Below are 26365 nucleotides of genomic sequence, written 5' to 3'. Positions count from 1 at the left end.
GAATAGGGCATTCAAATTAAAAGGGCAACAAAAGTTGGTCAATCATTACAAACAGTCAAAAAGATTCATGAGAAAGATTACAATAAATTTTTTTTTATTTATATTTTGCAATAAAGCATCAAAAAAAATAAATACAAAGTAACCTACAAATCAAACAAATTAAAGCCATGCAAAAGAAAGGGGACTGGAGTATGAGACTGTGAGTGACCCATTTGCACAAAAAAAAGACAGGAAATATTCTGTTTATTCAAATATGGATATTGTGAAGTAGTAGTCAAGTACCCTACATTCACTGGTAGGCCAAGACATGCATGATCATGTATTATCTTTAAACTAATATTATATATATTTCTCATTTTTAATCAACCAAAATTGGGTTGAAATGGATATTTTGTATATACTTCACTTTATTTGTTCCACACGTTTGTTGCATAAATGATAGGGATCACAGTAAATAGAATCTCAATAATTTTAGTGACTGACATGTTACTATCTGATTCAATTACAAGGTTTTGTCGAGCCTTATACTTAAATCAATCAACGAATAACATGAATCATTGGGATAATTGAGATCCTAACATTTTTAATGTTTGTTGTTCATGCTCTTGCCTTTTTCCTGGGCATGCAACTTAAAAAAACACTTTTTTTAGAGATCAACCGAAATTATGACTTCTAGGTGCCCCACTAGTCATGATTTAATTTCAAGGGAAAAAAGGTTTTACTTGTAATATAGTAAAGGAAAAGGGGGAAAAAGTGATTTTTTTTTATGTCACAATAGGCCATTAATTCATAATTAGAACAAACTTGTTCTTACTACGTTTTTGTTTTTGCTTTCAAATAATCCTAACCCTACCAAATTAGCCAAATAAAAGGAAGAGATTGGTTAAATCATAGGGTAGAAAACCAATATATAATTAAATTTATGTTAAATTAACTAGGAATCAAATATAATTACTCAATTAGACAAGTATGATGCATTGTTGACTAGGATTTGGATTAATTTTATGTTAACTAAACCCACATGAAACATGCATACACACTAATTAACAAAACGGAATAAAATTTATTGCAAAAGAGATTGTACATATGCAATGAGAATCAATAATAATCATAATAATAATTTTGAAGCCCCATTAATGGGGGCAGTAGTAAGTAACAAATGGTACAGGACAGGTGGTGGGGATGATGCTAACGACTTTTAATTTCCATATTTTTTTTTTCAAAAAAATGATAAAATTCCAACAATTTAGATCATAGTTATTTCAATTGTTGAGTTAAACAGAAAAAATGATAAAATCCAATTAATTTTTCAATTGCTTAGTTAAATGCACACATCTAAGTAAATTCGTCGACTTCGCAAGATATATATGAATTATATATGTACAAGTCAATATCCGGATAACTGAGATAATAACTATTACGATCCTTATCATAATATTTTTTTTCCTGACACTAAAGGGCCAAAAAGCAATCGCAAACAGACAAACAGAGTCTGGTTTTTCTTTAAAACCCAACACGAACAGCAATTCCAAGACTTCAAACAAAGCATACATATGATGTTTTGAAAAGACACACACCCACACAAACCCACTCACCCACACGAGCGGTTCTTGAGATGCATGAAATCCAACACAGCACAGACTTAAAAAAAAAAAAAAAAAACCCCCACTTCGTTCTTAATTTTTTTTATAGACCGAGATCAGTTTCAAAATATGTATATATCCTGACCCCATTTCCTCTTCAAGCTCTCAATTAGAGTAAGAGGGAGCGAGAGAGGGAGAGAGACTCGTGTGGGTTCTTCTCTTCTCTGTTTTGTTAGTCTTGTTATTTGATTCTTCTCTGTCACACTTAGAAATCCCCCCCTAAAATCCTCATCTCTAGCCAAACAAGCACGTCTATGGCATTGGGTAGAAGGACTTGAAGTTTTATTCTGTTTTTTTGATAATTTTGTGTTGTTTTCTTTTCTGGGTATTTTGGGGTTTCTTTTCAAAATGACTCCACGACTTCTACAGAGTGATTGCAGTGGTTTCTATGGATATCAAGAGATGAGCCTTTTTACTCCTCCTCCTCCTCAACTTTCTCTCTCTAATTCATTTGGGGGTTTAATGGGTAATCATCATAAAGAGATGGAGATTGGGAATTCTGAAATGGAGCTTCAGATTTTGGGGGACCGGAACAAGAAACCGTGGAGTTTTCTAAACACGGGAGACAAGAGAAGTGGTGGTGATGATGGTGATGGAGACAAGAAGAAAGTCTTGTCCTTGAAGTTAGGTGACGAAGAAGAGCAGCAGCAGCCTATTAGGAGCTCTGTCTCTGGCAGAAATGGACACACCAAGCTTTGTGCTAGAGGCCATTGGAGACCAGCGGAAGATGCAAAGCTTAAGGAGCTTGTTGCTCAATATGGTCCTCAAAACTGGAACTTGATTGCGGAGCATCTTGAAGGAAGATCAGGTGCTTGCTAAAATGCCTGATCAAAGTATTGTAATGTTTTTCCATGATTTTCATTGTTGAAATGCCTCATTTTTTGTTGTTTTTATTGTTTGTTCTGGTTTTTGCAGGGAAGAGTTGTAGATTAAGGTGGTTTAACCAGTTAGATCCAAGAATCAACAGGAGGAATTTCAGTGAAGAAGAAGAGGAGAGACTATTAGCAGCACATAGACTCTATGGTAACAAATGGGCAATGATTGCTAGGCTATTCCCTGGAAGGACTGATAATGCAGTGAAGAATCATTGGCATGTTATAATGGCTAGAAAGCATAGAGAACAGTCTAGCATTTATAGAAGGAGAAAGCCTGCTCCCTCTTCTTCTTCTCCTCCTCCTCCTCCTCCTATAGTCCTCCCTATTAAAGCACTTGATGATTCCATAACTTACCAAAACAATGCTTCTAGTACTGATCAATCAACCATCACTAGCACCATTGATGAATCTGGCTCAACCTGCACTGATCTCTCCCTCTCTCCCTCCGCAAGACCATCTACACACATTTTCACTCGATTCGGTCCTGCACCGCAGCAACACAGGCAGCAACTCCAATTAGTGCTAATGGGTGTGTTTATATCACATAAAGATTGCATCTTTAGTTCTTTTTCCTTAATGGGTTTATTTTATTTTTTTTTTCTTATTAATGAGTTATATGCCATGAGATTCTGGATTTGCAGGAGAAAAGAAGAAGACGGTGGGAAAAAATCCCGACTTTGACAAGTTTTATGGCACTGGGCATGGATTTTATAATCAAGCTGGTGTATTGGTGGTGCGTGTGGACCAATCTGGTCAGTCAGATTCAAGCTCATCAGAAGTGTCTGCAGTTGAATCAGTTGGCACCAACAGGATCAGTCCCTCTAATGAAGACCAAGAGAGTACTGAGAAGAACAATGTGCAGTTCATTGATTTCCTTGGGGTAGGAGCTCCTTAAGATTGGCTAGTTAGTTTTTGGTTAAGATTAGAAACGTCGGTTGAAGGACTTGTTGCAATTACTCTCCTGGTGCTGTTAAATCAAAAGCTGAGCCTGCAGAAAAGCTTAGGTTTCAATGCTACAGTCTTAATTGTACAGCCAGTGCCGTAAGTGGAAAAAACAGAAGTAAAGTTGAAAGAAAAATAGGAGATGCGAGAGTGAGAGGTTATGAGTAAAAATAATTTTTGTGCGACTTTAATCAAGTTTTTGGACATATGGGAAAAGAGCAGGCTTTGACATTATTATCCTCCTCCATTTAAGTAATGGCAGTAGTTTTTTTTTTCCCTCACTCCCTCTCTTCAAAAGACATTTTTAAAAATTTTAAATACCAGATCGCGAAAATGTGGAAGATGACACCAGCCACGCTATAGCCCACAAAAAACTATGACAATGGCATCAAACCATACAATGGCGCACGAAACCATGAAAACAGCACCAAGGCAAGCACGAGACACGAAAACGTGGAAAATGACACAACGCCATGCTAGTCATCCAGTGATGATTTACTTTGATTGTAAAACATTTTTATTTTTGTTTTTGTTTTTGTAAACGGTAACTGCATACATGCCTGTAAATTATCGATGGTATCGGGATGGTGACGATGGTCCCAATCTCTTCAAGTGCAGGATGACCCAGTTGCGATAAGGAAAAGAATAGAAGAAGTATCAGACTCCTTCGTACATTGGCTCGGGAATATAGCTCAGTCGGTAAAGCTTCGCTCTTGCAATTGGATGGTTGTAATTACGGGTTGTATGTCTAATTGTCTATGCAGTAATGATAGTATCTTGTACCTAAATCAGTGACTCACTTTTTCTAAGTAATGGTGAAGATGACCGAAACGTGCCACGGAAAGACTCTTGAGACAAAGATGGGCTAGCTGTTAAGAACGTGAAGGAGGTAGGATGGATGGTTGGTGGTAAGATCTAGTATAGATCGTACATAGACGGTTGTTGGAGTTGTTGACCCTCCTAGGGTTCACTCATTTGGGATCTGTGGGGAAGAGGATAAAGTACTTAGCTATTGAGAACAGCTTGATGCCCTATATCCCTTCAATCCCTTGAGCGAAATGCGATAAAAAGAAGGAAAGTTCATGGACCGACCCCGTCGTCTCCACCCGGTAAGAACTACGAGATCACTCTTGCATGCTGAACAACTCGATTACCCCTCCATCACTCCATGCATATAAAGAAACAATCCCAATCTCAATCCCAATCCCTTCACAACTCGACAGCTCTTTTATATGCTGGGTTTGAAATTAGAGGAAGTAAGAATCAAAATAACATAAAACCTCCATCATATATGAACATTTAGTTTGACGTGATGGGGGCCCAAATAACTGGAAATTATATAGATTGAGTTGGGCTTATTTTAACGGGCTTTGAATTTCTTGTTAGCTGCCGTACATCATGGAATGGGCCAGGAAGTCCAATGACAAAAAAAGAAAACGTTAGAAGCCCAATGTTAGCTTTCGTTAGTCGCTACATTCATATCTAGAACCATAGAATCTAACTTACCAGTACTAATGCGGATCCATCTAACATCATTCACGCATAAATTTCATAATGTGTTGATACGCACTTACATCAAAATGAATAGTATATTAGATAGATCCCGCATTTTATATGCTTCAAACTTATCATCATATTAATAATAATGACAATATAAATTCAACTTCTTGTTGGGATCTTTAAAATTGCATTTTAATTAATTTATTTCCTATTTCCAAAGGTCATGTGTGAAACCTTTAATAATAGATTTGAACCTACAACTTTGTCTTCATACATCATTTAAAAATTCAAATTTGATGCATTGCAAGCTTCCCTTTCATCCAACTGTCTATCATATGGAGAGCAACTTTTGGTTGATCCATTGGAACCATATGACCGGCTCGATACACCTAACATAGAAATCGACATCAAAAAGTTAGTAAGTTGTCAATTAACCATGAATTCATGTACACAAATTGAGAGACCATCTGACTTTGAGAAAAGATAGATGTCCATGACTTTGTAACTCTCCAGCATCTACCCCATCGACCATAAAAGGGACGGGTAGTGTTCCTGCAAAAGCCTTCTTGCCTGGCCATTCCATTGCATTAACCCACAATGAGTTCCCTACTCAAACAAAAAGAACAAAAAGATACGAACAAATTTTAAAAAGAGAGGAAAAAAGAAAAGAAGATAATATTAATTACTAGTAGTTAATATTTCAATCATGCACAGAGGCTTACCAATCCAGTTGCATATGAGATCTCGATCTCCAGCATATATAAGGACTCTAATATCGTTTTCAAGTAGAGCAGGTATTCCTATTTCGTGGTTCTTCATAATGTCACCCATCATGGCTAAATATACAGTAGTATTGAGTAAAGCAAATTCTACTTCTCCAACACCAAGAGTATTTCTTACTGATTTTTCACTCAAAAATCTTTCAATGTTTGAGAAGTCATAACATTCGGAACCAACACACCACTTTCGAATATCATATGACTATATATATATATATATCATACAAACATTAAAGTTAGAAAGTTCTGTCTCAAAAGAACATATATACATATATACATGCAAATATGACAGTACGAGTTTTATAATTTCTTACATTTCTATTCCCAGCAATTTTAAGGATCTCTCGTTTTATGTTATGGCAATCAAAATAAGCAACACGGCATTCATCTTCTCCGCCCGTTTCTAAACAAGAAACCAAAAAGGGGTAAAAATATATATATATATATATATACTATAATCAATTGCATTTTATGAGTTAATTGTTCTTAACTAATTCAACAAATAATGAAAATATTTCATAATTAAAAGTTAAATATAATACAAACCGCAAGCTTTTAGAGACGATTCACAGTTTGAAACTATGTTCTCTATATGTGGTTTATTAGATTTTTCAATCAATTCCTCGCGTAAAGCATAATCTAGCTGTGCTGGAAATTGAATTCGAGGATTTGTAAGTCCATTACCAATAGCAAGTCCCTGTGAAACATTATAGTTAAGCAAATCAAATAAATAAAAACATCAATAGTTATTTTTGATTGTGAGAGTCGAGAGATACCTTTAGCTTTATGTCGATTCCCACGTTTTCCCTCTTCCCTTGTTGGATTCGAGAAGCGAGAGCAGGGCCAGAGTTTCCAGCATGAGATTGTCCAATTATGAAGAAATTATTTTCAATAAATTGAGGATGCACTTTGAAGAATTCCTAACATTGCGAATACCAATTAGATAAAATCAAAAACTAATTTCATTTAAAAATCAATAGTATACCATTTGAAGAAATAAATATACCTGCAAGAAGTTGTACAAATCATCACTTGCACTAGTTTGATTGTGTCTTATATCGTTATAATCTTTTGCATAACTGAATCCTGCTCCAAGTGGTTGATCAACGTATATAATATTTGATACCTGTATAGGATAATAATATAATTAAATTAAAAGCACATGTCCATGTCCTGAAAATTACCAAATAAATCGATTTTTATTTGTCATTTTATTGTAGTAAATATGGGTTAGAGAATAACTACACACATAATAGAATTTACAGTCTATCAATTATATATGCTAGTTTAGTTTTCTACTCTACAAATTTTTTGTATAATTAATATGAACTTGGCATCAAAATAATTATTTCCCCCCTTTTTTTTAAGTCTAGTCCTTAAGATAGAATAAATAACAAAATAGGTACCTGAGCCCAACTATAATCATTCTTTCGAAACTTGAGGTCATTTGTGATATGAAAAGGTCCGTGTTCATAAAATAGTGCTATGCTACTACTGCCACCTGGACCTCCAGACAACCATATTACAATCGGGTCATTCTTGCTTCTCCATGATTCAAAAAAGAAATAGAACATCCTAAAAATTGACAAATAAAGTCATATATAATTGAAATACAGAAAATAAAAACAAAATTTCAAAAGCAAAACAACTTAATTACCTTCCATATATACATATATATATTGAAATGAAAACAACTTAATTACGTACCTTGCATCATTAGTATTTGGAAGCTGGTAGTGCCCAACATAGTGAGAAAGCGTTTTGGCAGAATCGTCCGAATTACCAAGAACAGAAATCTCAATTTTTTTCTCAAATAGCCTTGAAGTCTCATCTTTGACTTGTCGTTTTGGGGAGACGACAGTTTTTGATGATTCAAGTTGGCGATTGGTGCTGAGTCTTGCATACGCTAACGATGAAGCAGCGATGAATAAATGAGAAAGAAAAATGCGAAGAAAGAGATTAGATTGAGAGGCCATTGTAGTTAGTTGGAGGGAGCTTCTTATTTTTATAGGGTCATGTAGGAACTCCTAGAAAGACAAACGCCCCGAAATCTTTGTGGAGTATCCAAGACAAAATGTATGCATAGAGGAAACACAGAGGAAAATACGACAATATGTTGATGATGCCAATGCCATGGCCATTGCAACCTTCACCAGTTGTCGGAGAGAGATGGCACATCAGTTTTTCCGGTGAATCTAGAATGTCAGAATTGTGGATCGGGACAAAAATGAGTTGGTTTTTGAAGCATTGAGGACAGAAACAAGATATTCTTATAGTTGAAGAACATAAACGACAGAAATTCAAAATTTCAAGGATATAAACATGGTTTATCATTACATATAGTCAAAATTGTCTATCAAACGCAATCTATGTTTTCCAAACCTAATTCCATCTCAGTTTTGCGTTGGTCTACGTGTCTTTTCCAAGATTGGACTCACTTGCTCCGTGTTTATTCTAAGCCAGCTGATCTATAGACTGCAGGAGGCAATGGCCCTAGAACCCAAAAATAAGAATTACCTAATTATTACAGCTCCTGCACAAATTTTAAAGTTCCAAAATTGGACTAAAGTCTAAACAGCTTGACTTGACTTATAAATCTCCAAAGCAAAAAACCCAAAGCCACCATCAAAAGGACATGGACTACCTTTTCTTTTTCTTTCAACTACTTTTTTTGTTCTCCTCTAATCCATAAAGCTCCCTGAACACATGTGAATGATTAAAACAATTCCCCTACAGAATAATCTTAAAAAAAAAAGAAAGGTCATAGAAGGGCATAAATACAAATCACTCCTTAAAAGCAAGAACTTTACTGTCTTTTATCTTTTTAATGATGGAAAAAAGAGGGACTTTGGTGGGTTTTTATTGGAGACTCCTGATTGAGGCCGTTCTTTTGAAGATGAAAAGTCATAAAAGGAGGGGATATATTCCTTTAGGAATCCTAAAGCCATTTCTGCCTCAAGAAAAAAAAGGGACACTTTTTCCAGGAAAAAAGAGAGAGGAGAGAACTAAACATAACATGGCTTGAAGTTAGGCTTTTTAGAACTTTTAACATTGAGTGCTAACATGGCATCTTCATTAGCTTGACAGCCAAAAGAGAACAAAAAGGTAGTTGTGGTCCTGAATATTTGCTGAATAGCAGAAATTCTTATCCACAGACAAAAAACTATTACTTGATACTATTCCATAAGCTACAGAAGAAGTTGTGCTATCAAGAAGATGAAGAACATGGGATCAGCACTTCTGACAAGAGTTTCTATAACTATGGAACTAAAAATCCAGCAAACACCAAAAAAGGCCCATATATGGGTTAACCATTTAGATTGAACACAATTTTGAATGCATATATACACAACAGTGAAAAGTTTCTCTCATTTTTCTAAATCATATCAAAGATATTTGCATATATGATTATGAACTGAAACCTAAATTAGGCCGCAGAGTATAAACAACACTCAATTCACTGACCTCTACTATTTACAACACTAGATCTTTTCCATCATCATTGGTTGTTGTTTGACAACTAATTCCATTATTTGTAAGGACATATCGTTAGGAATTTTGTTGAAATTGTACATTTTTCCCATGAAGTTTTTGTAGTATGTCTTAAAACTTTATTCTGATATTATATGTTTTTGTGTGTTATTTTATACTTATATTGTGAATATGTTTCATTTAAGCTTTTATCTTTTTGTTTTTATATGCAATTAATAGGTGATAATTGATATGACTATTTGTTGTATTATTAAATATCATTTTAAAATTATTTGTATATTATTAATTGTATGTGCTTGTGGGTCTTAAAGTTATTTAATATATTTAATTTTTTCTTTTGTTTTTTGTGTAGGTTTTTTTAGAGGCATCCACGTGACACGAAGGAGAAATCTTTTGGATCCTCCATTATATATATATAGATTGATGATTTGATTGTTGAGAAAGAGTTGAGGATGCTTATGATAAGAGCATCCACAGTGATGCTTGAAATATCAAGCACTTCAAAATTATTCTCTCTCTCCTCCTTTATCCTACGTGGCACAATTTAATTGGATGATTAAATCTCACAATATACATTATTCATCAACACTTCATACATTCCAACACTCCATACTCACTTTCTCTATTTTCTCTCTCTTCCTTTTTATCATCTCTTTCTTCCTTTTTATCATCTCTTTCTTACTTTTCATATCTCTCTCTTCCTTTTCATCTTCTCTTTCTTCCTTTTTATCATCTCTCTCTTCCTTTTCATCACCTCTTTCTTCCTTATTATCATCTCTCTTCACTATTCATCAACTATATACATACTCCAACTCTCAAGTATCATTTTTCCATAACTAAATTTTCAAGCGTCATTTTTCACCCATTGTGTGCATGTAGCGCTATACTTATCAAAAAAGTAACATTTCAAGTACTTAAAATACACTCCATTATATCCATTGTGAACATCTAGCACTTAACTTATCAAGAAAGTATCATATCAAGTACTTCAAAATCATCCCATTGTGGATGCTCTAAGCAAGGCAGCTTCTGGTTCCTAAAGATCTTCTTTCCACAAGTGTCATACTCCGGAGAAGGGATGACAAACAAAGGGAGTTAGGAAATTCACTAAGGCGCAGCAGCAGCTTTTTGGCCCCTTGTCTCCGTGGGATAGCACCTTTTGAACAAAACTTTGAACAAAACTTTTGGCCGAGAACCCTTAGGTGCTTTCTAGGAATGTGTGAGAGCGAGAAAGAGCAGCGGGGTTTGCTTCTAATATATGAGTTGCTTCTGATGCATGTCCCTCTTCTAATCTATTTTCAGATGTTTTTGGGATAGCACCTTTTGATGAGGAATCCTTTTGGTTCAATATAATGCCTAATGTAGCCCATATTGGAATCCTTGAAGCTTCATCCGGGTCATCAACTCTCAGAGTTTTCGGAACCAAAACACACTTATCTGCTTTATCTTCATCCAAAACAATTGCATCTCTGGAATGCTTGCCCAAAGTTGGTGAGCCATTGCCTGAACAACATCTAGTGCTAGTAGAGGATGACAGAGAAAGGCAGCCATTGGAGCCAGTCAACGGCACATTTCCTGTTCCAGCAGGCTGCATAGGTGTGCAACCCCAATATGAAGCAGGCATGAATTGTAATGGAACGCCTGGTGGACAAAAGCCAGGAACTGCCAGGATCGGTGTGGGGCACCACTGAACTGGATTCGGATTAGTACTAGTTGGTAAGCCAGCACGTTCAGCGGATGGTGGTACTGCCATGGGAGCCACATTGTTTAGACCAGAACTCAAAGGGAAAATCAATGGAGGTACAGGGTAACATTGTAGTGGATTTGGTGTATTATTACAAGCTTCTGACAAACGAACTTGATCCTTCAGTACAACATTTTCCAGCATGCCAGTTCCCCTGATACTCGTAGCTGTCACAGAAGATCCACATGAGGATGGCTCCTCCCCACTTCCTCCACAACTAACGGAACCCTTGTCCACACCTCTCTTCGGGTCTCCAAGACTAAGCACAGTTTCCATGGATTCACATAGAGAAGCATCAGGACCAAATTTCAGAACCATCCCATTCCCAGCCGAAGTTCTGAAGGTGGCAGCATTTTCACAGGGTAACAAAAGTTCACGATTCAATAAGTCTGCAGCATCTATTCTAGTAATCGGTACTCCATCAGAAGACACTAGTATCTGACGATATTGGGAAGCCAAGTGCTTATTCTTCCTCCTTCCGGCCCCAATAGGAACATTTCTCATTGCCCCACCGGCTGTCCAATATCTCTGGCAATTCTTGCAGAAATGCCTTGGTTGATTGACATTATAATTATTGAAGTAGCAGAACTTAGTTTCTAAACTATTACATCGTGGACAAGGGAGGATCTTGTCTGGCTTCTTAAAATCCTTCTCTTGATCTGTACTATTCGTCTCTATCTGATCTTCATTGGACTTACCATTTAGTAATGTTTTATTGCCTGGCACCAGAGTTTTGTTTTCTTCTTTCACACCTCCTAAAGCAGAAGACTTCTCTAGGTCTCTGGTGTCAGCAGATTCCACAGTTATTACTTCACTGCAGTTGTTCAAGCCCTGAAATTAAAACCAACATCAATTACACACCACCTACAATTCGTTTCCAAGCAAAAAAACATCAACAACGAGTGAACAAAAATACAATACCAACCCATGATAGAAAAAAAGAGAGAAATTATCCAATACAGGGATTTTCTTTTCCATTTTCGCTTTCTTTTTTGTTCTCCCCCTAAAAGGTACATAATCAAGCATCAAATATAAGGCCTTTCATCAAAAGCAACCTCTCTAATGGTTTAAAAAGAGGAAAAAAGATCCAGTGCTTGCAAATATGTTGTGAATTAACCAATAATAACCATGTCAAAACCTATAAAAAAAAAGAAGGAAGAAAAAGATCCCCTGATAAATTATTTGAAGAAGACTACACACCTATCATTCATTAGAAAACCAAGAGTGTGTTCATAGCAAGTTCTTTCATTTTTGCCAGCTATAGTAGAAACTAAAAGTGGCTGAGTCATGCAACACAAGTTTGGAATTCATCTTTCCGAACAAGTTAGTCAAAACTTTACTTACACAGGTTCCCCTTTTGGGTCTACAGAGCAGAAACGCTAATGGACAAAACGTTGTTCCACGTTTTTAATGTCAGCTTTAACCAAATAAAGTCCAAAGAAAGAAACTGAAAGCAAAGCAATTCCCTTATTTCAGAGATTTCCATTGAAGGCCAACAGTAAATACACCTGAAACCAATCTTGCTCGTAGAAAAACATTAGGGAAGCCAACTCTAAACACAAAAATTAAAAGTATCATGAACCAGAAGTCCGAAATAGGATTCCAAATAGTAGAAAAAGCAACACCAGTACTTCATTTGACATAAAAAATACAAAAAAATGTTCTGAACTATACTGATATAAGGCAATACAATACGTGTGTATGCATACCTTGACTTTGGACTTGGCCGGAATCTGGGTTTCTGCTATCGGAATCTTGGCTCCGAAGAGCTTAATAGCTGGATCTTTGGACTGAGACATATCTCCGCCGTTCATTTTAACGATCAAAAAGTAGTCGTAGCAAAGGTTGCAGAGTGACAGGGAAACCCATATATGAAACAATGAAAAGGAAGCGTTAAGAGAGAGACCCTGTTCGAAGCTTTTATAAAAGTCTCTCTCTTTCTAAAAACCCACAAAACCAAACCACTCGATTACTCGGACAAGTCTCCCGGGGAATTCCAAGATGAAACCTTTTGTCCTCCTTGTTATGGAATATATTAAAATATAAATAACTTTTTTTTCTATTCTTTTTAACTTTTTAATTTAATATATTAGCAGAAAAAATAAGAGGACATGACACATTTAATACATAAATATTTCTTTTTAACATAGTAAATCACATGATTTATTTCCTTTTTAATATTATTCATGAAACTCCAACTTTTTCCCTAAAAAAATTTCTCTTGAAATAAACTTTTTTCGCTAACCAGTCATGCATCCCTAACCGTTTGATTACGATAAATAGTCCCTCTTCTACATTTACTGATTGAAGAAAATTGGAAAGCAGATTCAAAGAAGGGCGTGGCTGGGCAGAGCAACGATGAGCTGAAAGATCATTACTATTACATTAATCCTACATCAACTACCAATGGAGGTTATGATGATGAACATGGCCAGTTTTTGGGTCGCTCCTTTTCATCTGTCCGACCTGTTGCGGGCACCCACAACTCACCATACTTCGAATTGGATGAAGGATAGGTCTGGCTCTGTTTGGATAATTGAACTTCATAATTGATTTGCTAAAAAGAATCATGTTGGACATATATTATCATTTAATGTATTAGAAGTGTAGAACTTGATTATTGCCATATATTATCTTTTAACGTATTAGAAGCTCAGAACTTGATTAATATGGGAGTTTTGGATTATCTTCGAGGTGTAGAAAAACTGCGCTGTATTGTGTAGCCATGTGTTAGAAGGGCACAGTGATGCTGTTACTGCTGCTAGTATCACAACACCGGAAGGTATCAATTTTTTCTTTCATTTTCTCTTTTCTAAATTCATGGGATAGTTGTCGTTTTTAAAAACATAAAGTTGGGTAATGTAGACATTAGTTTCTTTCAATTCGCATACAGCTTTGTGTTCATCTGATAGAGTTTTTGTATTGGTGCTCATCCTTCTTGATAATATTACATATTTCTTTTAATGCAAGTGAGCAATAATAAGGAGCATATATGTTTTAGACAACACAAGTTGTCAATTTCAATTATTTGAAATGATAGGAATTTTTGTTAGATTTGAACCAATTAGGATATTTGTTTGACTTTTCTAAGCCTTCAGAATGAGTGCGTAGAAAGTCTGTGCATGGAAACACGCATAATTACAGCCAAGCCAACATGGTTTCTTCTGCAAGGTTTTTGCATAGTCTTTAGCTTCATTGCTGAAGAATTTCCCTAGAGAGTGGGATTTAGTCATCTTTGTTAGCCTTATCTGTACCAGTTGGCATGGCTGATTCTTCTCTGTTCCGCTTATACTTCTTTGTACTTACCCATTTTCACATTTAATTTTTTTTTTTTCCTTGTTTAGACTTATGTGATAACTTTTGTGCACTTGTTTTTTCTTGTTCCTTTTCCTATCTCATATATTCTTGTTTTCTTATTTTAGAATTGCCTTTATTTTTCATTGTTGTCTCTTGGAGGTTGGCCGAGTGTTCCTTTTGTGATATAGTTGCCTATTTCATGTTTTGCCATCGATTCAATTGTTTGTACCTTGTAAATGCAGATGTCGAAGCTGTTACTGTAGCCACTGCTTCAAAAGATCAGTCACTGAGACTCTGGAAGGTAATTGTTCATCTATACTGCTTTCTAAGTGGAACTCAATACCCTAACTAATCAATGCATCTCCTTTTGTCTGAAAGTTCGATACAGCCCAAAATTATCCTACGAAGATTCATTCCTTCAAAAAATTTCGTTTTTTGAAGGCTAGCTAATATAGTTTGTAAAGTGACCAGAGATATATAGGGGATTGAGGAAGGTAAAGGCTGTTCATATTATGTAGTGAGAGGTTGAACCTAAATGGAGATGGAAAAGCTTTTAAGGGTCAGTGATAACAGTACACTTAACTAGGAGATACTCTATGTAATGTAACCCATTTTTTTCTTTTTCTTTTCATATAAATATATCTGAAGATGGAGTGTCGTTCCAACAACTACATAAAGACAGCCTTTTTTGTGAGTTAATTTCCAGGATACTGACTTTGTATATTCAGTATTCCCTCATTAAGAAAATTCATGGGAATTTGTTGATTTTTGTGAGTTTTTTTTTTTTTTTTTCTGTTCATTTCTGATTCCTTTCCTTCCAAGAATCGATCTTTCTCCTCAAAATGTTGATGACTTTGTAACTAACATTAAACCCATAAGACTTGAACCCGAAACAAGAACCCTGAACTGCTTCTTTCTGTGTTGTAAATGGCCCAATTCACAACACATGGACACTTGCCATTGTTTTTCAATGGTGATCACCAAGACCCATTTCATTATACAATGTTGTTACGGATTGGAAAAATCATGTTCAGTGGACCGTACTGAAAATCTGACAGTTACTTTTAACATACCAATTCAAATGCAAGTCCATATGGATATATTACTGGAAATAAGAATTTTCGTACAAAAGCAGTTAATCTTCATTTCCCTGATCATATGTTGGTGTTTTGATGTTTGTGGCTTCTACTCCGCTATGCTTAATATTTTGATTTTCAAGGGCTTTGTGTAGCATCTTATATGCGCAAATACAAACTTAGATTCAATCAAGTGTTTGAGTGTTTAGTTAAGTATTCCATATGATCAACTGTTGTGAGGAATGCACCTTGAAACATGAATATGGTTATTGCCTTATTGGGCTTTAGGCTTATGTACTCTGAATTTCAGTCCTTATCATGGGCTTGGCCTGGTTGGTGTTGATACACTTAAAAGAGATTGAAGGTTTTTCCTCTAATTGGTTTTACTCCACCCATGCAAGAACCCATGGGATATTGGTAAAGTTGAGGAACCAACCCTACAGGGAAAGTCAGTCTCTCTGTGTTTGTTTTTTCGTTCTTGTTCTATAGGTAAGCTAGCCTTGCAAGCTTGCACAAACTAAAATCTGGAGCATATTGTGTATAAGAGACAGCTGAAGATGACTGATGCAAGGCAAAATGATTCCTCTTCAACTGGTATGTAGATACGGCTGAAGATGACTGATGCTAGACAAAATGATTCCTCTTCAACTGGTATGTAGAGTTTATTGTTCTTAATACATATGCCTTGATATAACAGACTGTCCATAGTTTTAGTTCTTCACTTTGATCATTAGCTTTTACTTGAACAGCAATGTGAGCACCAATATAATGCCTCTTTCTGGGATATGACGATAGTTTTTATTTAGCTTCGCTTCTTTGCATCCTCACCATTGCTACAGAAATTTCACTTGTTCACCGAAATGCATCAAAGAATGACCTGTCTAGCCGTTGTTGAGTCAGGTGCTTTTTCGTTACGACTTATGATTTGGACTTTAAGTGAAGTCGTGAAGAGGATTTTTCTGGCCAATCACTTTGTGTAGCATGTGAATGGACAGTATCATAACCTTAGCTACAAAATTTCCTTTCGCTCTTCAATTTTGTTATTATTACTGGAATAATTGCTGGCATGCAGATTGCACAGTTCTTGTGTGCCTACTGCCTGCATTGAGAGTAGCATTTGTGGATGGGCCTATCCCACGGCCTTTATTGATTCAGTGATGAGTGAGAACTGAGAAACGCCTACCCAACACAGCTTTTCATTTCTGGGCCCCCAAGGAAAAATTTCCCAACAATTGCTTTCATTTAAAGTTTTAAATTATTCACACAAATTAACAATCACCTGTAGTAAAAAAAAATCATATTTCTAAAGCAAGAAAAAGTCAGCATTATTAGAAAGTAAGATAATGCTATAACAGACAAAGAAAAAAGATTAAAAAAACAGAGGATAGAGTGAAAAGGAAGGAAATATAGAGAAGAAAGTTCTAAAAGAGAGTGGAGGGAAATTGTAAGAACTAGAATTTAGGGATTGTGTGGATGATTGATTAGGTCTTTTAGCTTTATCTGCCGACATAAAACCATGACAAAAAATAGACAGAAATCTCTGCAAGTCTCTCCCCATTACTATTTTCTCATCACGTTCTCTCTTCCTCTTTATCTCTACCTGTCCACCTATTTCTGTTGATTTTCTTCAGAAGAAGCTACTTTCCTTCCTTGGCCATGGAGTTCTACCCTAATATGTCAGTCTCCAGTGAGTACCAGCCAGACCAACTTGCTTCACCCACTCTTGATGACCTGTTCTCTGCTCAAAACATGGTTAGTCTCAGTCTCCCCTTCCCTGCAAGTTGAGTTGTTGAGGCACAACTTTTTCTTGGTCTATTTGTTTTGTTAACATGTACCATTTGAGTGCTATCATTATCTGTCCCTTACGGTTCTGTTTTCCTGCTTGTTTCTCCAATTTTTCTTGTTTTCCTGCTTGTTTCTCTCAATATGTTTCGACCCTGTTTGGTTTTAACAAAGATTTAAACATTGTGCTTGTGTTAATTTCTTAATTTCTGCATTTTCTCAAATTGTGCTTGTTTCTACTGTTTCTTTTTCCCTCAATATATATGGACCCAATTTGTTTTTTTCAATAAAGATTGAAACTTTGTGCTTCTGTGTTGCTATTGGATCATATATTACCTAATTTTAGTGATTTTTCTTTTGGTGTTTGTGACTGTTGTGAATGTAGGAAGTGGATATGAGCTTGGAATGGCTGTCAGTATATGTAGAGGACTGTTTGTCAAGCACAGGAAGTTGTCTTCCAGCAGTACCTTCTAGTGGTCAAAACCCAACCTTAAACCCAAAACTGACCAAAACCCAACAAAACCCACCTTCCTTGCACAAATTTGTAGTCCCAGGCAAGGCCAGAACGAAGAGAAAAAGGTCATCCCCAACTGCAAAAACCAACAAGAATGATGCATTGACTAGTTGGACTCATAACCAAAACTCGAATGACCAAACTCTTTATTTCACATCCTCAGACCCTCCTTTGCTCCAACAAACACATTGGTTAGCTGATAGTGAACTCATGATGCCCATAAAACAAGAGCCCCAAAACAACAATAAAGAAGAAACAAAAGAGGAGAAAAGGGATGCCAATAAGGAGACACAGAAGGCGGAGGTTATGATGAGTGTGGAGGGTAATGATGATGGTTTGGGTGGGATGCAGCAGCAGCAACAATCAAGGAGGTGCACTCATTGTCAATCACAAAGGACTCCACAGTGGAGGGCTGGACCAATGGGTCCAAAGACATTGTGCAATGCATGTGGGGTGAGGTACAAGTCAGGAAGACTATTGCCAGAGTATAGACCTGCAAAAAGTCCTACTTTTGTAAACTACTTGCACTCCAATTCTCACAAGAAAGTTATGGAGATGAGAATGGGTCATATTCCCTCCATTAATCCTAGTGAGCAGTCACTTTTGTTGAGTTCCAATCCCTCTTTTGTAAATTAGAGTACTCTATATAAGATCAATATGGGAAATTCATTGCTATTTTATTGTAGTTAAAATCATTATATATTCTGTTCTTTACTTCCCAGTCTTATTACATGTGATGGTGTTAAAATAAAGAATATTTTGTAAAAATCTGACACTATCATACATTACTGAGACAAGAATATGGATTACAGCATTTGAACATTATCCTTCCTTCCCCACCAATTGATTCCCCATTAAAATGGGAAACAGTTTGAAGAAGAGAGATTCTTTGGCCTTTTCTTTCTTCTTACACATCCAAAAATTTTCCCTCTTATTTTTCTGAGGTGTGAAACCCAAAGTACTGATGAAGATGTCTTATTCTACAGCTCTTTCATTTTTGAATTTGAACAAGAAATCAAGGGCGACAAGTCCAAGGTTTGTTTTGTTTTATCATCTGCATCTTGTACTTCATTGGAGTATTCTTGAGAGGAGTGCCACACTGCATTTTGACAAGTTTTAGACTGTAGAATAATTGTTTAAGAGTGATTAGTCAAGAACAAGGTATTCCAAAAACCACTGTATTGAATGTAACATTTTCCAAAAACCATAGCACTGAAAATTGTATTTCTTGCAAACACACACATCATGATTGTCAAAATCTTGATTTTGATCGTACGATCGTAGGTAACCAAAACGATTCGAATTGGTGTAAAATCTCAAAATTGATAAGATCTACCGATCTTATCGATTTTACGATCTTACTGATTTTACCGATCTTAACCTTAATAGACTTATGAAGTCATGGGCTTATGGGTTGTGATCTACTAATCATGTGTTTATGTTTCTAATTCTAATTTTTGTTGAAAAATTGGTTCTAATATATTAACATGATATAATCTTGCACAATTATTATGCATGCTTATAAAAAAAACATTTTTAAAAGTATCGATGATATCACATAGAATGTCAAATATCTTGTTGCCATCCCTCCTTTTTCAACAAGCAGCAAAAAACTTTTTGACAAAACATAAAAGTGACTCTTTTTTTCATGATTTGTGAGGATAAAATATCACGTTGTATCATAAATCAACACCTTTATATATGGTAACAATATTATTTGTTTTGAATTATTATTTGTTTTGGATTATTATATTCCCATGGATACATCAGGAAGGATAAAATATCTCGTTATAGCAAAAATCAACACCCTAATATATGCTAACAATATTGTCTATTTTGAATTATTATTTCCTCTTAGCACAACTACTATAAGTCAAAATGCAACTCACTGAGCAAGCCCTACTAGTATGGGTCAAAACCCAAGTCATTAGATTATGAGAAGATCTTGTTAATTGTAAGGGGATGAGCTTGCCTATATAAATAACTCAGTTGAGACTTATCCAATCGATGGGATTTATGCTCATAACACTTCCCCGCACTTGTGAGCTAAATTATGACAGTCCCAAAAAATGGAGTAGAGGTTACGTCCAACTAAATCGAATTGCTCCGATATCATATCAGAAATTCACAACCACATATATGCCAACAATATTGTCTATTTTAGATTATCCGATTCTTGTGAATACATCAAACCCACATGATTTCGTTCCTTCTTAATCCAATTACTATAGACCGAAACCCAACTAACTCAACAAACCCATAAATTATTGGTCAAAACCCAACTTACTAAGTTAAAAAAATCATTGTTAAATGTGGATGAGTTTGCCCATATAAATTACTTGGTTGGGACTTACCCAACGAATGTGGGATTTATGCCCATAAGTTGTATATGATTAGCGATGAGACATTTGAATTTTTTATTGAAGACAACTGTACGAGAGGTTGACACTGTAAAATCTCTGTTCATTTTTTCCCTTTTTACTATATTTAGAAAAAAAAAATTTCTCATTTACTCCTAATTATAATTACCAAAACTTTTCTAGTTTGATTTTCCAAAACAAATGAATAAAAAAAATTTTAATTTTCAAATTCAAACTAAGCTGAACCGATATGTCATATGATTTTAGAGCATTCCCATTGGTATCTCTTATCAGATTTTCTATTTTATCTACAAAATATCACTTTTTAATAGTTTACAGATTCTCTATTCAACAACAACTATATCAGTATCTCTATTCCAAATCTCTATAACATTAAAATATTAGTTTCTTCTTATTTTATTATTCCTTATATATATTACAGTTTTTAAAATTTTAGACAAAATAATTAATATTAATAAAAATAAAAATACAATAGTAAAAGATAATAATTAATAAATTAAAATATTTATAGCAATGCTTGTGGAGCATTTGTGGAACATTCATAGCAATGCTTAGTAATGTTTTTGTTCAATTTGTTTATTTGCTTAGTAAATTTTTCATATGTGTGTAAGTTTCTAATTTATATATTATTAATATGTCTTTATGAATTAATGATTTCGAGTTAAAATTTACTTTCTATGTGTGAGTTTCTAATTTTTATTAAAATATTAATTTCTTCTTTTTTTATTAGTATTTGGTTATTTTATATTTATTTTTAGAAAAATAATTAATACTTAAAAAACTAAAAGATATTAATATAATATATTAATAAACATACAATTAAAAATAATCAATCTGTGTCCATTATTACAAATAAATGATAACAAAGTATGTCATATCCACGTGTCATTCAATGATTTGTCAAGAGAGCATAAAAAATCCAAAGTCAATTAAGTCCGCCCATTTTCTTCTTATTATTTTATTGTTTATTGGGTTCAGATTGGACAAAAGTTGCGCCATAGTTATTGCATCCAATGTGAATCTCTCAGACGATCGTAATTTATCAGATGCTCTACAGATACCAATGTGGAGTGATTTTCTTCAAATTTGTTGTTTTGACGCGGTGTTTTACATACAGATCAAGTTTTAGAGCAACCAATGTGAATGCTATTAGTTGGTGGTGGTTGAGTTTTGCACTGTACTCAATACATTTCAATGGGTCCCTTCCCTTATACAATCAGCATTTTGTAAAATATATTAATAATTTCTGCCGACAATAGTTTTGAATGCATGCATGTGTATATAAACCATAGAGAGTTTGATTGAGATTTATTTTAGATTCGAATTAAAAATCTCAAGTATGTTGGACATACAACAATCCTCATAGAGACATATGCATATGTCTCCATGCATGCCCCATACTTTCTCCCAATCACCCATTCCAATACTATATGTATAGACATATGCTCTGCCTGTTTGGCACAGCAACAAAAGTAGAAGTGGATCCGCTAGCGGAGTCGCTTCCGGTTTCCATAGTGCCAAACAACACAACGAAACCAATAGATCTACTGGTGCTGTATAGGTTTCCGTTGTAACTTTTTATTAGTAAATTTTATTTATTAAATTAAATGTAAGATTAATAAAAATAAAAATTATCATAAAATCATTATATTTAATATTTAATAAAATAATTATTTTATTAGTTTTATTAATAAAAATAATTATGCTTAAAATAAATTTTAATAAAAATTATATTTATTAGATTAAATTTAATAACAAAATTTAATATAAAAATTATAAAATCTAATATTATAATAATTTAATTCAACAACATTTTCACTAACAACAATTTTTACTTCACCAAACACCTCACAACATATTCCACAACTTTAAGTTCAGCTTCTTTTCTACAGCATTTCCGCTAGTATTGAAAATCAATCTTTCCGCTCTATCAAACAGAGCCAATTATCTTGAAATAGGGAGCATAAATCCCACATCGGTTGGCTTAGACCCGACCGAGTAGTTTATAAATCTAAGTCTACCCCTTAATAACAAAGTTTTTTCCTTAGTTTAGTAAGTTAGACTTCCTGGCTTTTCTGAGTGAGTTGGGTTTCGATTAGTTTTAGTTAGGTTAAAAAGGAACAAAGTCATACGGATATAATATATCCACGATAATTGGATAACCAAAAGTGAATAATATTATTAGAATGTATGGGATGCTGATTTATGATAAGGGTAATCTCCATGATAACAAACATTTTCTAAGGATATTGAATCAAATATATCCTTAAAAAACAAACAATCTCTAAGGATATTGAATCTCCATATTTTTCGCTTCACTGCTCTTTGTTCCAAGATTTGGTCTCTCCTCCGGAACCTCCATCTTGAGGGGTGTAAAGAAGTAAAGCCCAACTCATTGCAGTAAAGCCCAAATGAAGCCCAGTTCACAAGGTTCTTACTCTTGCAGCTGATTATGGTTCTTCCTTGCAAATTATGTCTTACCTTTGTGATTACTGATTAGGGAATTGGTCCTAAGTTCCATTAGTATTGTTTTGCTAGTTTTGGTGGAGTTTTTATCTAGGTTATGTGCTGTTGCTGACTTGCTGTACTATCTGCATGCAGGCAGGCAGGCAGGCACAATTAATGGGCTTGCAAGTCTGGGCCTTTTTAGGCTGGTTTTCTGCGTTACAAGCCTGTACTAGTTCATATATGGGACTTTTGGAGGCCGGTACACTAGATTATACTTAATTGTAAAAAAGTGCAATCACTAAAACATCCTTTTAAAAAAGTACACTGGGGATCATCTTTTACCAAAATAACCTCAATTTTGATTTTCTCTCTCCACGAATTGTGATACAATAGTGATACTTTTAAATAGAAGATCCAATTTAGTGTTCAATTTATATTTTTGGCTCATAAAATGATGATATAAATGTTCGAATGTAAATTTGATAGCATTACATGTCTTTCTGGTTCAATTATGTCATTTTAGTGGATTTTTGATGTTCGTGATACTATAGTGATACATCTCTGCAGCTGTAAATGTTTTTCCAAAACGAGCAAGAGATGTACAAACCAAGAAAAGAAAACCAAGAAAGGAAAAGTAATTAGGAAGAAGAAGTATGCATATTGGTTCAATTGTATCATTTTAATGAATTTTTTGTGTTCGTGATACTATAGTGATACATCTCTGCACTTGTAAATGTTTTTTCAAAACGAACAAGAGAGGTAACCAAGAAAAGAAAATCAAGAAAGGAAAAGTAGTTAGGAAGATGAAGTATGCATACTAGTTTCATCATTTTAGTGGTTTTTTAGTGTTGGTGATACTATAGTGATACTATAGCGATACATCTCTGCAAAAAACGAACCAGAGTCCAGATCTGCAAAAAAACAAAGCACAACCTAGATTGAACAACGAAGCATAGTCCAGATCTGTCAAAAACGAAGCAGAGCAACTCGACGCAGTCCAGATTGAGCAACGACGAAGAAGGAGATGAAGAGAGGAGAAACTCGGCCAAAAACGGAGAAGAAGACAACGAAGAACCAGATCGAGAAGAAGAAGAAGAAGAAGAAGAAGGAGAAGGAGAAGGAGAGAAAGAAGGAGATAACTTTTAGTAGAGAAGAATGAGAAAAAGAGAGGACACACTAGAGTTGGATAGTTGGAGGGAGAAGAAGAAGAAGAAGAAGAATAAAGAGGAGGGTATTATAGGTATAAACTAAAAAATATCTTAAGTCAGATGACCAAATTACCCTTAAATTGCACTTTTTTACAATTTCAAAAATGTCCATGACCTTTTTACAATTAAGTTATCTAAAGTGCTCTTACTGTCAATTGTCTCTTCATATATTTTAAATGGGCCTAGAAATGGGAATGGCCTAGTTTGTTAAATAAAGGCCAATTTATAAATCCATTTGAGCCCAAACAAATGCTGATGCCTGATGTGATAGATAAATAAATGTGGAATATCCTTTTTGAAATAGATGGTTGGCATACTCATCCCTGACTTAGGGCCACACCCACGCGTCTTTGATTGACAACAACGGCGTTTTTGGACTCCAAATGTCATCCACTGATAACAACACTTTTATCTAATTTTCTTAGACAACATAAAGTGTACTATTAATTATTTTTTTTAAATCATGAGAAATTAGAAAATATAAAGTGTACAATATTAGAATCCAATGACCTTTTTTTTAGTCTGAGAAAAAAAAAATCATCAAGAAGGAAAGAAATAATAATTTTGAAATGTTCTACACCATGTTGTGTAAAGCATTACAATTTGTGTTTTACATCCAAAGATCAAATAACTTATGTAACAACGTTAAGTTAGGAGCTCATATTTGTTAAAGAGTAATATTATTGGTAGCATTTAAGAATTTGGTCATGTGCGCACTCATACACGCTTCCAGCAAACTCATACATTCTTTAACCAATCAGACAAGTCCAATCACTACTTACACATATTATACATATGTTAATAGTAACCAACAAATCTAATAGGTCACTACTTAAAAAATTTATTGATGGATTAAGATATTAGATATACATTTTTCCTCTTTATCAATAAATCACAATTCCCATATATAAGCGATATGAGATATTCGTATTAATGGATAGCAAAAAAATTGTGTATTTGTTTTGATAATTTTTATTTTTATTTTTTGGTGATGAGTCCTATTTGTTTTTTGTTTTATTTTGAGATTAATACGTGGAGAGGAGAGCGCCACAGAGAGAGAGAGAGAGTGGGTCCCGCAAGGTGACAATCGAGAAGAAATGAGTAGGGTCAACGTGGCGGTCGATGAAGCGTTAAAGAATAAGATGACGTCAAATGAAACGGTAGTTTTGTTTTGCACCCAACCAAATCAGTTGGAAACTTGGTGGGTAAGGAGGTAAGGCCATGATTGTATAGGTGCAAGACCATCGTGGTCCTCCTGCAAACATCATAATCTTGATTGTCCATCATGTCTATCTTCTTTCTTTGTATTTTGTTGGGAACCCCCACAAGCAAAATTGGTTTTGGTCCAATACAATTAACATTAGAGTGGGGTCAGCAGAGTTTGGGGGTTGTATGCCAATTATATGGTGAAGTGGGGTATGTAATTATGTTTGTGAAAGAATAATTTTTAGGGCAATAGGAGGCGAGTCCTGTGATGTATCCTGTGTCTTTCCAATTAAATGAGTGTTTCTTCAATCATTGGTCTTATCGTCCGATGTTGATCTCCTTAATTAATTTAATCAAACTTGTTTAGGATTCATTGCATTTATATGTAAAAGTCCATTAGTACAATATCTGTTTAATTAAACAAATCAAGGTATGCCAATATCCAACACATGGACATTATTTCCCAGTTGTCTCCAACAATACATGTATATATAATTTTATATTCGTGAAGATGAGAAAGTTTGTGGATTTTTCCTCGGAAAATTGAAAGAAGTTTCCCATCGATCACTTTTAGAAAACTCAATGTGGGTCTTTTTTCTCCTGTTCTTGATTCGTTTTATACTACCACATATATATATATATATATTCTCTTATAGACATTTAAAATTGTGCATTTAAAATGCGCATCACTTTTTTAAGGGTGTGGATTAGCGAAATGATAAGTGAGATTCATTGTTTTAGGTCCCACATGTTTCAAATCAATGATAAATCACATAAGTGTGTATTTTAAATATGCATAAGAGAATTTCTCATATATATCAATATCGAGATTGAAAGTCAATAGTGATGGGGTGTACCGTGTATCTAGAAGAATTAAAATGTTCATTGGTATTTACATAAAATCTACCTAAACCATACTTAACCTGATCAATATAGCAAACTAGAGACTACTCTTTTGTCAACAACTGATAGGTTATTAGGTTAAAGAAAGGAACGTTAATGTTACAAGACTATATCTAGATATATATATAGAATATATGGATGTATGATGTAATAATGTTGGATGCTTATCAATATGCAATAATACTCCAATATGACGAGGAAAACACGTGGGTTTACATTACGTGGATCAATCATTTAATATATATACACACACACAAATATATATATAGTTTGGGGTGATTTTGATTGTAGGGAAAATATTTCCATCTCTATTTGCATGCTTACCTATTCTTTTCCCGAGGAGGATCCATAAAGGCAAACCAAACCATGATCAATTACCGGCTTTAACTTCCAAGAAGATCTGGTTGTTGATGTGGCTGAGTCAATAAAATGTATTGGTATCATTGTGTAAATTTGATGCCTTTATTTTTAATGTAATAAATGTGAATGTGTTAGATGTGAGACCTACATGGAGAGTAAACATCAGGGAATGACAAACTTCATTCCCCCATGTTGGTCCCAACAAATTTAGGCCA

At 34.7% G+C, this 26365-nt stretch overlaps 4 protein-coding genes across 5 annotated transcripts; 2 read left to right on the top strand and 2 right to left on the bottom strand.

Moving 5' to 3' along the window:
* The first annotated feature begins 1611 nt into the window (after positions 1-1611).
* Positions 1612-3694, top strand: LOC119980090 (transcription factor CSA-like). The gene is made up of 3 exons (XM_038822747.1): positions 1612-2451; positions 2559-3047; positions 3160-3694. The coding sequence occupies exons 1-3, from the start codon at positions 1992-1994 to the stop codon at positions 3411-3413; spliced, it is 1203 nt and encodes a 400-aa protein (XP_038678675.1). The 5' UTR covers positions 1612-1991; the 3' UTR covers positions 3414-3694.
* Positions 3695-5598: 1904 nt separating this feature from the next.
* Positions 5599-7379, bottom strand: LOC120017155 (serine carboxypeptidase 3-like). The gene is made up of 6 exons (XM_038870269.1): positions 7146-7379; positions 6746-6865; positions 6516-6659; positions 6286-6436; positions 6054-6142; positions 5599-5941 (listed from the first exon to the last, which is right to left on the bottom strand). The coding sequence occupies exons 1-6, from the start codon at positions 7311-7313 to the stop codon at positions 5639-5641; spliced, it is 975 nt and encodes a 324-aa protein (XP_038726197.1). The 5' UTR covers positions 7314-7379; the 3' UTR covers positions 5599-5638.
* A 2872-nt stretch (positions 7380-10251) lies between these two features.
* LOC120016034 (cyclic dof factor 3-like) lies at positions 10252-12961 on the bottom strand. The gene is made up of 2 exons (XM_038868604.1): positions 12685-12961; positions 10252-11806 (listed from the first exon to the last, which is right to left on the bottom strand). Exons 1-2 carry the CDS (start codon positions 12787-12789, stop codon positions 10430-10432), a joined length of 1482 nt encoding a protein of 493 aa, XP_038724532.1. The 5' UTR covers positions 12790-12961; the 3' UTR covers positions 10252-10429.
* A 2591-nt stretch (positions 12962-15552) lies between these two features.
* On the top strand, positions 15553-18324 carry LOC120016421 (GATA transcription factor 5-like). 2 transcript variants are annotated; one of them, XM_038869192.1, is made up of 2 exons: positions 15553-15999; positions 17516-18324. In XM_038869192.1, the coding sequence occupies exons 1-2, from the start codon at positions 15970-15972 to the stop codon at positions 18278-18280; spliced, it is 795 nt and encodes a 264-aa protein (XP_038725120.1). In that variant the 5' UTR covers positions 15553-15969; the 3' UTR covers positions 18281-18324. The 2 variants fall into 2 exon arrangements, with proteins under 2 accessions (XP_038725120.1, XP_038725119.1); XM_038869191.1 differs by lacking the exon at positions 15553-15999 and adding an exon at positions 16782-17100.
* Positions 18325-26365: the final 8041 nt, after the last annotated feature.

This window comes from Tripterygium wilfordii, chromosome 15 (assembly GCF_013401445.1).
Source record: "Tripterygium wilfordii isolate XIE 37 chromosome 15, ASM1340144v1, whole genome shotgun sequence".
NCBI classification, from domain to species: Eukaryota; Viridiplantae; Streptophyta; class Magnoliopsida; order Celastrales; family Celastraceae; genus Tripterygium; species Tripterygium wilfordii.
Note: the sequence above shows the minus strand (reverse complement) of the source record. Positions and strands in the feature narration are given on the sequence as shown.